The following is a 13225-nucleotide window of genomic DNA, read 5'->3' as shown; positions in this document are numbered from 1 at the left end:
ACACTGCGTCATCGAATGACGTCAGTGTCTCGGAGCCGCCATCAGTGATGATTCAATTAGGGTTAAAAAAAGAGAGCGGTGAAATACTGTAAATTCTTTATTACTGTAGGAATTGAAGAGCATGTGTTCAGAGTATCAGCAACAAAACAAATGTAACCTTTACAAAATATTTGCAAACCCATTTTTAGGGGTACAGTTTTTAATTAAACAAATTCCAGCAACGTTCCAGATATAGAAGATATCTATCTGGCCATTAATTGATCCATTAAAAAAAAAACATTAAGCTGAGATTGCTTGAATGCACTTCATAACTGAAAGCAATATTGTTTATCGCTATATTTTGGTGGGGTCTATAACCCTTCCCATGAACAACAAAGTGTTTGTCTCCTCATGGTAGATGAAGAAGAAGAACGGTCTATTGATGATGAAGGGCCTGGGTAAGGAATATGCAATGATGCCAGCTGTTGTGGCAGCTGCTGCAGTGGTCCCTTTCTCATCCACCTCAATCACAGCCTTGTGCAGCACCTGTACACATGATGGACATGAGTGCTTCAGTTGCTCAGGTTATCTTTTTCATACTTACAACAAAATAATAAGATCAACGATTACCATAAAACTAACCTCTGACACTTTCAGGCCTCTGTTCCTACTCAGCTTTGTAAGATTGGCTGAGTCATGGAAGACACCACTGACACCTAAATCTGGCAGAATGTCGTGCAGCAAATAGGATTGCTCCAGCTTGAATTTGGGCATATGGACCTCTAGCTTCCTGTGAACAAAGAATATCTGATATTACACACAAGTGGTGAATAAACAATTTAGCTTTTATAGAGTTGTTACATTCAATGTGGCAGTATACTTTTCCACTCAGTGAGCGATGGTGTACTTGCATTTCACGCAGCTGTTTGACCCAAGAGAGGAATCTCTTTGCAGTGATCTTATCATCAACTAAACTGTAGTCCATGCCTTTGTTCGGTAGCAGGATTAACATGGCAATACCCTGCTTGTATGGTAACTTCAGCACTTTGGCACCAAGTGGAACATCTTCCGTTGTGTAAAACTCATCATCTTTGAACATCATCGGCACCTGGACAATGTTATAGTTGTCAATGTGGAAAGGTCTATTTTCTGTGTGATTGGGGTTAAAAGGCATCTGCCACTCTCCTGTGGAAGAAACAAGTTGTTTCATTACAAAGGCTAAAGGTTCACGGTGAAAACACAAATGCCAACCGTAGTGCCACAATTTATCTAGATTGGAAGGTCAAAAATCTCAGGAAGAGTGGCCAATAGGACCGACTTACCCTGAAAGAAAATGATGTTGATCAACAACAGCTGGGTCTGTGAATCCAAGTTCGTTATTATCTCTGCCACTTTACTTCCAGTCTTTTGTTCGATGTACTCGTTAATGATGCCACTACTGGATTTTGGGTCCATGAAGTCTACAGTCCTGACATCAGCATTGAAAAACCTTTTGATCTGCTCATCAAATATTTTTTCTATCTCAAACTGCTGCGATACAAATAGGGCCGTGCCTTGGTCCAGTCTCAGTGAACCATTCCGTGTGATGTTCCCACAAAGCTGTTGAAAAAGCCTCGGAATCAGCTCTGGCTCCTCAACCTGCTCCAACTGGTGCAGGTTGAGTCCCTTCAGGATTTCTTTCTGGGTCTCACCATCTGAAGCCATGGACAGAGTAGCAAACGTGGTCGAGATGCTTAAGGGTGAGAAAAAGATGTTCTTGTCGTGGTAACTGGATATTTTTCTGTAGAGGTTCATGGCAAAGTCCACATTTTTGAAGGCAAGATCCGTGATGGTGGGACTAAGCCGTTGTGTTGGGTGGACAGGGACCAGCAGGCACATACAAATTAGGAAGAAAAGGAATCCCATCTTCACTTTCTTCATCACCATCGTTTCTTCCTGTGAGCCAAAGCTGTAATGGCGCAGTGTATATTTCAAAAGGTGTTCAGTTAGCAGTGTTAAACCAGCATTTAAAAACTGACACATCAAATAGGCAGAGTAAAACAGATAGACACAATCCCTTTACTGACCTCACTGAGACTTTTTTTTGTAAAACCATGATATGTAGTAGATGGATGCAGCCAATATACAATTATCATGCTAACCTGTAATTTGACATACGTACCGCTCAGCTTGAATATCAGCAGGATATTATGTCTTTAACTGCCATCTATTATTTGGGGAAACAAAGTGCAAGTGTGCTTTAGGGGTTATATATTAACCATGAAATACATTCTGTCATGTTGATCAAAATGATTCGGAAATATTTTCCAGTATTCAGTGTGTTCCTATCAGAGGTTTAGTAATTTGCCGAGACTTTGGACTAATGTATGATCCACTCAGCAAGTACACACTCAAATAAATATTACAAAATAACAACATGAGACAGCAGTGGGAATCTCAATTTAATCCTAGAAAGAAAATCCAACAGTAAAATATGTACTGCACTAACATGGATGTAAAGAATAGCCAAAATGATTAACTGGTGCCTATTGTAAGAATGAAAAGGAGTGAAAATAATGCAATCATATGAATTCACACAACCGACACTTAATGGTCTTTCACTATTTCAGACTATTACACTAACAGCCAAACAAACCCGGAGAAAATATCAAAACCAAGAAAGAGAATGAGATCGTGGAATCATTCTGAAAGTAAACTAACACAATATGACAATTTCAAACTCTTCGTAGGATCCAGTACTCTGTTTGTAGAGGAATCTGTTGTGAGGACAAAGGGTGCACACTGAACTTTGAATGGTACATCAAACTGATCCATTGATTATTTCCATGGAAACAATACTACAGTCCCGTTAGCAACGTTGATCCCTTTGCAACTCTGATGTCTGCCGTTTCACCACAAACAATTTGAAGTTTGCAAAAAAAAGAAAAGAAATCAATTTGAAACTAGAGCAGCGAAAGAAAATACAATGAGCATAAAAAGTATTTGCACAGTGACACATTGTTTAGGTCATGCTTCCGTGCTCTTAATTCTTTGGATTGTAATCGGTACAGATTATGAGGTTAACATACCGTCAGCAGCGCCGGCTTGAATTCAGAATATATTTTGACTGAACCCTAAAAGGGACGGTAAAGAGAAACTGTTCCCATTTCAAAATGCTAAAAAGTATTTTGCCAGACAAACATATCAAATTATTTCACTACGTAGTTGATCAGCAGATGATTTCCAGAACTCTGCAGCCTCACAACACAAATTGATAGTTGCCACCTATTTCATGTTGCACTTTAAAATTAGCTATGTAAACTTTTTTTTTTTTTAAATGAATGCATCTTTCGTAGCACCCAGATGCGCACAAGATTATGCTCTAAATTACGGTAAAGAAGTAATACCTAATACTGTGTATAAGTTACGGATAACAATTTCATCTGTAAGCAGTAGTTTGTTGATGTTTATGGATAGTGAACTTCATTCATTTGAATTTTCATGTTTAAAATTTTGGAAAATACACTCAAAATCTGTCTATATATGGATTTCGCAGCACAAAATCTGTAGTTATAGAAATATCTCAATTGATCTTTTGTATTTATTTCCAGTCATCAGAAGCAGATGAAACCTCAAAAATGAAGTCACAGAAAGTTGAATCAGTTCATCTGGTCCAGATGAACTGATTCAACTTTCTGTGTGAGCATGCATAAAGACACTCAAAGATTAAGGCTGCTAATAATTTTATCCCACAATTAATGCATAATTCGGCAACCATATTTAATGACAGACCATGGACCCAGGACATTAATGAATGTGTTGTTATCCACATACTTTTGGTGTTCACTGTACCACAGTATCATAAATTCAATGACAATATAATTCTGTAAGAAAGAGTTTTAGACAACAGATAATCCAATGGACTAGGATGGGGTTCAGGATCACCTCATGCAATCTATGATCTCAATGAGGTAAGGTAGCACAAGACTTGAGGCTCTCCTACTCACTATCAAAGCTCAATCTGTGGTCTAATCAGTGGTCCCATATGGTGCCCACAGAGCACCCATAATGGTATGCTTCTGCCTGCAAATTAAACACGTTGGATGCCAAAAATACTACTCCATCTTGAGAGAAACAAGAGAGTAGAAATAAAAACGGATAAATTACACATAGAAGGCGCTATGGTAAAAAGGCCATTACAGACTGGGGTAAACTGCATCAGAGTACTGTATTCACCCTTTCCCAGCTTCTGGGCTAGTTCAGAGCTAGATTAGACTAGCTCTGTCTGTGTTATTGCCTTCTCTATAGCCTGTCAGCGAACCAACAAGGGGAAATGTGCCAGACTTCTGGCGGGCCTTACGTTCGCATGTGCGAAAGGTTAGAGGAAAGAGCAAAGCTACCCCTGGATGGGGTACCAATCCAGGCAGCTTGTAAACAAATAGGCCACTGGAAGAGCTTTCTCCACTTCACTGGCTGGGCTTGTTTTGTGAGCCTTCTTCAGAACTACTATCCTTTGGTCCTAGAAGAGGTAAGTGAGATAAAATTATTGCCTTAGCGTCTGGGATGATATTCATTCAAGATAGTTAGATTATCTGAAATATAACAACAAACAAGGGGAAAATGTACACTTCCTCACCTGAGCCACCTAAAGATTTGGTGTCAATTTGTTGAGGAATGGTGGGCTGAACTTGTTGTTGTTGCTGGGATTGCCTAGGAATAAAAAAAAAAAGGAATTTTTATTAAAATATCAACAGTGTTTGAGCAACATGTTGCGTCACCACACATGGCAGCTGAACCTACCGATCAAAGTAGGCTTGTCGCCTCCTTCTCAGTTCCTCTGCTGTGAGTGTCTCAGTCTGAGCGCCTCCTGGTCCTCCTGCTGCAGAACTCCCTGCTCCCTGGCTGATACTCTTTACATTTGCCACTTTTAACTCTGAAGACTTGTTGCTCATCACTGCTCCTATAAAAAGAACATTTTAAAAGAAAATAATTTATTAAAGAAAGAAACCTGCTATGCTTTCTATTGAAACAACACATTATCAGTACCGTAAAACTATCTGGTCTCACGACGGTCATTATATCCTGCTGTCATTATTTTTGTTAGGAACGCAGTTGTCAATAAATAAATGATAAAAAAAAATCAAGTTACGTGCAATACACTTTGAAAGAGAATTCTGTGAATTTGGATTGCTCAGTCTAAATCTTTGAGTACAAAGAAATTCCTCAACACCTCAAAAACAGATCCAACACAATCAAAGGACAACTGAAATGACTATCAATAAGAGACCACCTTAATTCAAGTAACCATCATGGTCATTTTGATTTCAAAAACTGAATCAATCTGTTCAAACCAAAACTTTGCATACTAGGAAAAAGTGCTCCAAAAATATAAATAGGCTTCATTCATTGCTTCCAATTGTCAAATAACAGTTAAGTATGGCTAACAATGTGTCATGGAGCGGGCAGTGTTGTCAGTATTGAATTCTGCTCACCAAATCCTAGGTCTGCTCAGTTTAATCTTCTCCAGGCATGGTGATACCATTCTTAGCCAGATTGACTCAATTGTGAGATCATAAAATCTAAATGTCACCTTTCATCTCTACCCAGGAGACTCAAGAAGCTTAGCCTCCAAGAACAACAGTCGGTCACTAACGGCTCCAACGACTCATGACCACTGAATGGAGCACTAACGAAGTCGAAACTAACACCCCCAACGACCGTCGCTGCTTAACATCGGATCACAAAGAGCCACGCATCTCAATACCTCTGATAACGACGGGCGTTGCTAAACATCGGAACACAAAAGAGCCACGCATATCAATACCTCTGATAACGACGGGCGTTGCTAAACATCAGAACACAAAGAGCCATGGACATCATTAGCTCTGATAACGACTCCAAAGAGGATAAATATCTGAGTTTCATCACCAGCCAGTCAGACTAGCTTGGTCTAGTCAGAAAGGCACGAACTGATGAAGCCTCTTCGATGAGAGGCGAAACGTCTTCACGGATATATACCAAGTCCAGTTGCACTCGATTCAATTCCTTTGGATAACCATGACCTGGATGAATGAGAACATTCACAGAAATGAGAACATTCACAGACAAAATCAAAATGGATTTTGCTTCAGCTTTAGTATCTTAGGGACATCACAAATAAAGAGTCTAGGTTTTTTGTTTTTTTTTTGTTTGGGGATTTTTTTCCCCCTTTTCCTCCCCAATTGTACTTGGCCTACTATTACTACTACTTTCGGCTGCCCCCGTTAGGGGTCGCCACGGCAGATCATCCATTCCCATTTCTTCCTGTCTTCTGCATCTTCCTCTGTCACACCAGCCACCTGCATGTCTTCCCTCACCACATTCATAAACCTCATCTTTGGCCTTCCTCTTTTCCTCTTCCCTGGCAGCTCCATATTCAGCATCCTTCTCCCAATATACCCAGCATCTCTCCTCCACACGTCCAAGCCATCCCAATTGTACTTGGCCAATTACCCTTTTTTCCGAGTTGTTCTGGTCACTGCTCCACCTCCTTTGCCGATTCGGGGAGGGCTGCAGACTACCACATGCCTCCTCTGATACATGTGGAGTTGGAAGCTGCTTCTTTTCACCTGACAGTGAGGAGTTTTGCCAGGGGGTTGTAGCAGGTGGGAGGATCACGCTATTCCCCCCAGTTCCCCCTCCCCCCTGAACAGGTGCCCCAACCAACCACAGGAGGCGATAGTGCAGCGACCAGGACACATACCCACATCCGGCTTCCCACTGGTGTTTCCATATAACGGGGGAGCTACACGGCAATATAAAGATGTTTTTTTTTTAACTAGTTTTTTTCTCCATATGATATTGTTTCAGAAATGTTAAAATAATGGCATGTATTAATATGAAATAAAATCCAATTTGACATTGTATTCTTACAATGAATTTGTTTTCTGCATTCATCTCATCCTATTGCATAGGAGCAGTGGGCAGCTGCAGCGCCCGCGGACAAACTCCAGTTCTTCTTTCCATTGCTTTGGTCAGGGGCACAGACAGGAGTATTAACCCTAACATGCATGTCTTTTTGATGGTGGGAGGAAACCGGAGCACCCAGAGGAAACCCACGCAGACACGGGGAGAACATGCAAACTCCACACAGAGAGGACCTGGGATGGCCTGGGGTTCGAACCCAGGACCTTCTTGCTGTGAGGCAACAGTGTGACCCAGTGGAAGGAATAAAAACATGTTTACAATTTTTAAAAAAAATATCTAGAATTGAATTACTTGTTAATGTATATGGGCTGAGAGTGATCTTCAGATGCAGTCAGTTAAAAGTCATTAGAAGTATCAATGTCATTAGGGTGCCAAGTTATTCTATTTAAACATTTTGCAGTTTGTAATTTTTTGACAGTCCCTTACTATACAGAAGTCTTTTTTAGTTCTGTGCTATAGCAGGAGAAATCTGTCCTTGCATAAATTGTGCTTCATATTTAAACTTAAAGGAATACACTTAAATGTGTTGAATGTGTAGCACTGCACCAGAGGTTTATTCATTCCTAATGAGTCTGCTGACACTGCCTCTTTACTTTGATGTTGCATTGCAAATGTTTTGCATTGCAATTCGAGTGTTGAATGCATTGAATTTATTCTACTTTTATGCTAGATACATGCATAAACCAAACCTGATGTCAAAATGACAGTGAAATTTGAAATAAATTGAAGTAATTATGAAACAGAAAGTACTTTTCCCTGAGACTGCAGTTAAATGAAGTCCACCCATCTTCACATGCAGGTGAAACTTGTGTATTGCTCTGCATCCTTATTTGTATAAAGATGACGGAAATGAACACGTGATCATGCATGTTCAGTTTGCCTTGCATTGGCTCCTCTGTCTCTCGCTCCCTCACACACACAAAACACGCATGCATGTGCACACATTCTCTCTCAGTAGTAATAAGCAACGGAAAAATTAACTTCATATATTAAAAAAAAAAGGGGGGGGCATTTGCAATTCATGTTGGTGCACCTAATTATAAATTAAAAAAAACAGTTGCAAAATGTGACAGCCCCCTCTAGAGCCCTGTGGAAGGGTATTGTATTTACATCAGCTCCAAGATATCATGAATTACAATGTTGCTGAAACAGATTTGAGGAGGTGATCACTTGTTGAAGGAACAAATTTTATACCATTTGCACAAGCCATCCCTTACCCTGCATGCTTAGCTGTATGGCCCTACGAAGGTCGGCCTCTTCATCTTCCACCTCCATGTCCTGTCTGCTCAATGCCAGTGCCCTCTTTAACTCCTCTTCATCTTCATCCACAACTTCATCCTCCAGACCCAAGCCTGTCTCTGGATGATGGTCCATTGCTGCCGATCTTCTGCTCAGAATAGAGGGCATTATCAGATCAGTAGTGGCAATGAAAATATTTAAATTGCAAAACCATTACATAAAAAAGGCTATTTCAGTATATTCTTTAGTATAAAATGCTTTACAGTATGCTCTAACATAGTTATTTTTGGATGAATTTCTGGTCTTCCATTCAATCAGCACATACCCTTGGCCACTACTTGATTGGACTTCGTCCTCTCCAATAAGCCTAGGCCGCTGCTGCTGCTGAACTCTCATGATGCCAAGTATCTGTTCAGCTTCACACTCAGGGAGATTTCCTCGGATCACAAATATGGAATAACCTGCAAAGACATGATTTCAGCTACTTTCTCTGCATAGCAACATAAGAAGATATTAAATTACATGTTTACCTTCCTGTTGTAATTGTGCAAGGAAGAGGGCTAGATAGGTGTCTGATATTAACTCTGGTCCAGTCAACAGTGAGTTCAGATTAAACCACTGTGATGAAAAAAAAAAGAATATTTTTAACATGTCAGGCTACATTTCGCAGTTATATTACATGTGGACAAGCTAGGTCTTGTTTTTGACTACAAACAATCCATTGCTGAAATTCATACCTGCTGCCCAAGTTTACGTATTGTAAACCAGTGCTCCTTGTAGTTGCAAATAAAGGCTTTCTCATTTCTGTAAAACGAGAGTAGTATTTTAGGGGTTGGGTGCAATAGCTATTATTAGTCAAAATAAATAGTTTATTTATGAAATTTTGGACGATGACATGCTGATAAAATAGAAAACTTACATTGGATTTATCATTAGGCTTTGATATTCTCGGCTGTTGAAAAGGATCAGCTCCAAGCCCCATACTCCCAGAGCATTACTAATAACCTAATGATATAACATGAAAAAATAGGATTGATACAATCAAATTATTTGATGGACTCATAATGAAATCTCATGTAATGCCATGAAAGTGGCTGTCTAAAACTCACTTGAATCGAAAAGAAACCACTGTCATCCATGTTTCCAGATGGTTGCTACAAATATATTCAGAAAGCATAAGCTTAGTAACAAATAAAATGATTCTGAATGTATTATTGTTAGCCATGTGCAAGACTATAGTAATAAGAGTCAACAATGATACCAGCTCACTTGCAAGAAGGTCCTGTACTCCTCACTGGCCATACCACCTTCAGCCATTCTCATCCGCTCCTCTTCATCCAGCTGATGAGCAATTGAGGACAGATCCACAGCTGTAAAATACTCACCCTGCAATAGGTTGTTGAGACAATGCTGGGCGCAAAGGGAACCCTCTTGCTGAAAACCAAACGACGGAGAGTTACTGTACCAATCTTACGGTTATGGCCAACCATCGTTACAATTAACTCTTAAGAATAATTGCAGAACAAATCAGCATATTTGAAAAGAAAGTAAAATTTAAAACATGATTTGATATCCCGGTTAAAAAAAAATCATGCACCAGTTACATCACCTAACGTTTTTTTTTCCCAGTTAAATCTGGACGGCGAAGCATGCTCAAATGGTCCATCATCTTATCTTTAAAAAGCAACCGGGTATTACGAGAAAGCTATGTAACCCGGCAACTGCTAGGTGGAAAGCTAATGTTAGCATGGCTTATGCATTTTCTGACTAACGGATGCTATTAGCATTAGCTAGCTGGCCAACAACAACATTGCAATTACCACCAGCAAACACATCCAGGGTGGTCAAGTGTAAACACACTACAGAGCACCTGAGTAAATCACCGACGCACGTTTTAAAACGATGAGAACAAACTCGGAATCTCCTCGATTGTTAACTATTTCAAAACAAAACACAAAAACTTACTTTCTCGTGAAATATCGACTCCATGTTGAATTTTCTGTCAAACATTCAACTCTGACCCTCACCCCGCTGGCTTCAACGTCACAGCCTGTCCGTCTGCTTTTTTTTCTTCTTTTAGAATTGTTGGCGGTTGGCAAACAACGATTTAGCGCATTACCGCCACCAACTGGACTGGTGAGTGGACCAGAATGTCTAGCGGCAAAAAAAGAAAAAAAAAGGAAAAAAGAAAAAAATACACATAGGCAAATAAAGAAGGTGGGGGTGTTGCCTTAATATATAAATCTATTTTCAATTTGACTTCTAGACTTGAATCTAAATTCCAGTTTTCTAAGTCTCTTGTTCTAGGTCCATCTCCCTCAGCCATGAATAAACTCGGCTCAGTCCAAATTGGGATACTCTATCGGCCTCCTGGCTGTTACTCGTTAGTTCTTGAAGAATTTGGAGAATTTGTCTCAGGCCTTGTTACTCACTCTGATGAGATTCTGATTCATGGTGTTTTCAATATTCATCTGAATAAGGCTGTTGATCCTCTAAGTAAAGCCTTTCTGGCGCTAGTTGATACTTTGGGTTCACTCAGTTTGTTCAAGAGTCGACTCATTGCAGTGGTAACACCCTTGATTTGGTTTTATCTAAAGGGATAGCTGTTTCTGATCTGAATGTCTTGCCAACCACATCTGCTGTGTCAGATCATTTTCTCATCAAATTTGAAGCTTTATTGGCCTGTCCAGTTAATGTCAGCACATATGTAATTGCCACTCGCCATATTGGTCCCTCCACTGTAGCTGCATTTGGCCAGCACCTGCCTGAAAGTCTTGGCTCCTTTCACTGTGGTAACTGATTCTGTTGAAAATTTCACTACTGACTTAAATGTAGCCCTCCCTAGTCTCCTTGATTCAGTTGCACCTCTCACTACCAGAGCTAGGCGACTAAAGAGGCCTACACCCTGGTTTAATGATGAGACATGTGCTCTTAAGCGGACCTGTAGGAGACTGGAATGTAAATGGCAAAAATCAAAATTGGAAGTTGTTTACCTATCGTGGCATGAGGGTTTATTGAAATACAAGTGTGCTTTATCTGCTGCAAAAACAGCGTATCTCTCTCACTTAATAAATATTAATAAACATAACCCCAGATTTCTCTTTGATACTGTATCTAAACTTACTAAAAAGCAGACGTCTATTAGCTTCTCACCATTCACAGCCCATGAATTTCTAGATTTTTTCTGTAATAAGGTTGACGAGAGCTTAAACAAAATTAGTTCAACTCCATCTACTCCTGCAGATCATGTCTTACTAAATTCATATCTACACATTGAGTCACTGACAGTTTCAGTTATTACAGCTTTTGAGACTATCTCTCTTGATACTTTGACTAAGTTCGTGTCAGCTTCTAAACCAACCGCTTGCCTACTTGATCCCTTACCAGTAAAACTTTTTGAAGACCTCTGGCCTTTTCTTGGACCTACAATGCTAGACATCGTTAATTTATCTCTTACTACTGGCATTGTTCCCAGCAGTTTTAAGACAGCTGTGGTTAAACCTCTACTTAAAAAACCACACCTCGATCCAGGGTCTCTTAATAACTATCAACCAGTCTCTAATCTTCCATTCTTCTCTAAAGTACTAGAGAGAGTTGTGTATCAACAACTTTCGACCCATATAAAAGAAAACCATCTATATGAACCTTTTCAGTCGGTTTTCAGGCCCTGTCACTCCACTGAAACTGCTCTGACCAGAGTGGTGAATGATCTTTTACTGGCTATCAACCTTGATTCCACTTCTGTGCTTCTACTACTGGACCTCAGTGCAGCCTTTGACACCATTGATCACTGTATACTATATTAAATTGTAATTTTGGTGTCTCTGGCTTAGCTCTCTCTTGGCTTAAGTCCTATTTATCTCGGAGAACACATTGTGTCTGCTATAGTAATATTATATCAACATTTTCTGACGTTAAATATGGTGTGCCTCAGGGCTCAGTTCTTGGCCCTCTACTTTTCTCTCTTTACATTACACCTCTTGGCCAAACTATACGCAGTTATAGAATACATTTCCACTGCTATGCTGATGATACTCAACTGTATGTGCCTATAAGGGCTGACGATCATACTCAAATCATTAACTTAGAGGCCTGCCTGGCTACTGTGAAAAACTGGATGTCACTTAACTTTCTGCTTTTAAATTCGGTTAAAACTGAGATGCTGGTCATTGGCCCTGCTAGACACAGACACCAATTTGATCAAGTAATGATAACAATCGACAACTCTGTGGTTTCACAAAGTGTGGCAGCCAAAAATCTTGGTGTTACATTTGATCCCAGCTGTTCCTTGATAAGCACATTAAAGAAATCACCAAGACTGCCTTTTTTCACTTACGTAACATAGCTAAAATTCGGTCTTTTCTCTCCATGGCTGATGCAGAGACTCTAATACATGCATTTGTTTCATCCAGACTTGACTACTGTAATGTTCTGTTCTCAGGTCTGTCACATTCTAGTACTAAAAGTCTTCAGATGGTTCAGAATGCTGCAGCTAGAACTAGGAAATTTGACAATATTACACCAATTCTTACCTCTCTTCATTGGCTTCTTATCCATGTTAGATCAGAATACAAGGTGCTTCTGCTGACTTATAAAATCCTTAATGGGCTTGCCCCATTTTACCTGTCTGATTTCCTTAGACCGTACATGCCATCTCGAGCTCTTCATTCTCAAAATACAGGGCTCCTGTGTGTACCCAAAGTTAAAAAGAAGTCAGCTGGTGGCAGGGCCTTTTCCTGTTGGGCTCCGCTGTTGTCGAATAACCTGCCTGCAGTCATCAGACAATAAGAGTCTGTTGAGTCCTTTAAATCCAAACTTAAAACTAATCTTTTTGCCTTAGCTTACAATTAGTTGCCTTTAAGCAGGCGCGGATCTACGGGGTGGCAGCTGCCACCTCTGGGACACAGTATTGCCACCCCATTTATAAATCAGATAATATGTTTTTAAAGTATATTTTATGTTCATGCATGGTGAAGGTCAATGAGACCCGCACCAAACTCATCTCAAACACAAGTCGCCGATTTAGAATCCCCCTCCCCCTCACAGGCGCGGACCTACGGGG

General features: G+C 40.1%; 2 protein-coding genes across 5 annotated transcripts; both read right to left on the bottom strand.

Moving 5' to 3' along the window:
* Window positions 1-90: 90 nt before the first annotated feature.
* On the bottom strand, window positions 91-2154 carry serpina10b (serpin peptidase inhibitor, clade A (alpha-1 antiproteinase, antitrypsin), member 10b). Of its 2 annotated transcripts, none has more exons than XM_056296381.1 (5): window positions 2121-2154; window positions 1302-1927; window positions 887-1164; window positions 622-765; window positions 91-525 (listed from the first exon to the last, which is right to left on the bottom strand). In XM_056296381.1, exons 1-5 carry the CDS (start codon window positions 2132-2134, stop codon window positions 334-336), a joined length of 1254 nt encoding a protein of 417 aa, XP_056152356.1. In that variant the 5' UTR covers window positions 2135-2154; the 3' UTR covers window positions 91-333. The 2 variants fall into 2 exon arrangements, with proteins under 2 accessions (XP_056152356.1, XP_056152357.1); XM_056296382.1 differs by having other exon boundaries at window positions 2141-2148.
* Window positions 2155-2414: 260 nt separating this feature from the next.
* On the bottom strand, window positions 2415-10173 carry atxn3 (ataxin 3). Of its 3 annotated transcripts, XM_056295757.1 has the most exons (11): window positions 10129-10173; window positions 9433-9597; window positions 9273-9317; window positions 9083-9168; window positions 8901-8967; window positions 8694-8781; window positions 8489-8624; window positions 8142-8311; window positions 4759-4918; window positions 4595-4668; window positions 2415-4477 (listed from the first exon to the last, which is right to left on the bottom strand). In XM_056295757.1, the coding sequence occupies exons 1-11, from the start codon at window positions 10171-10173 to the stop codon at window positions 4425-4427; spliced, it is 1089 nt and encodes a 362-aa protein (XP_056151732.1). In that variant the 3' UTR covers window positions 2415-4424. The 3 variants fall into 3 exon arrangements, 2 of the variants coding, with proteins under 2 accessions (XP_056151732.1, XP_056151733.1); XM_056295758.1 differs by lacking the exons at window positions 2415-4477; window positions 4595-4668 and adding an exon at window positions 5887-6020 and having other exon boundaries at window positions 4881-4918; XR_008811716.1 differs by lacking the exons at window positions 2415-4477; window positions 4595-4668 and adding an exon at window positions 5783-6020 and having other exon boundaries at window positions 4908-4918.
* Between the last annotated feature and the right edge of the window lie 3052 nt (window positions 10174-13225).

The sequence above is a fragment of the Lampris incognitus genome, chromosome 16 (assembly GCF_029633865.1).
Source record: "Lampris incognitus isolate fLamInc1 chromosome 16, fLamInc1.hap2, whole genome shotgun sequence".
NCBI lineage: Eukaryota > Metazoa > Chordata > Actinopteri > Lampriformes > Lampridae > Lampris > Lampris incognitus.
Note: the sequence above shows the minus strand (reverse complement) of the source record. Positions and strands in the feature narration are given on the sequence as shown.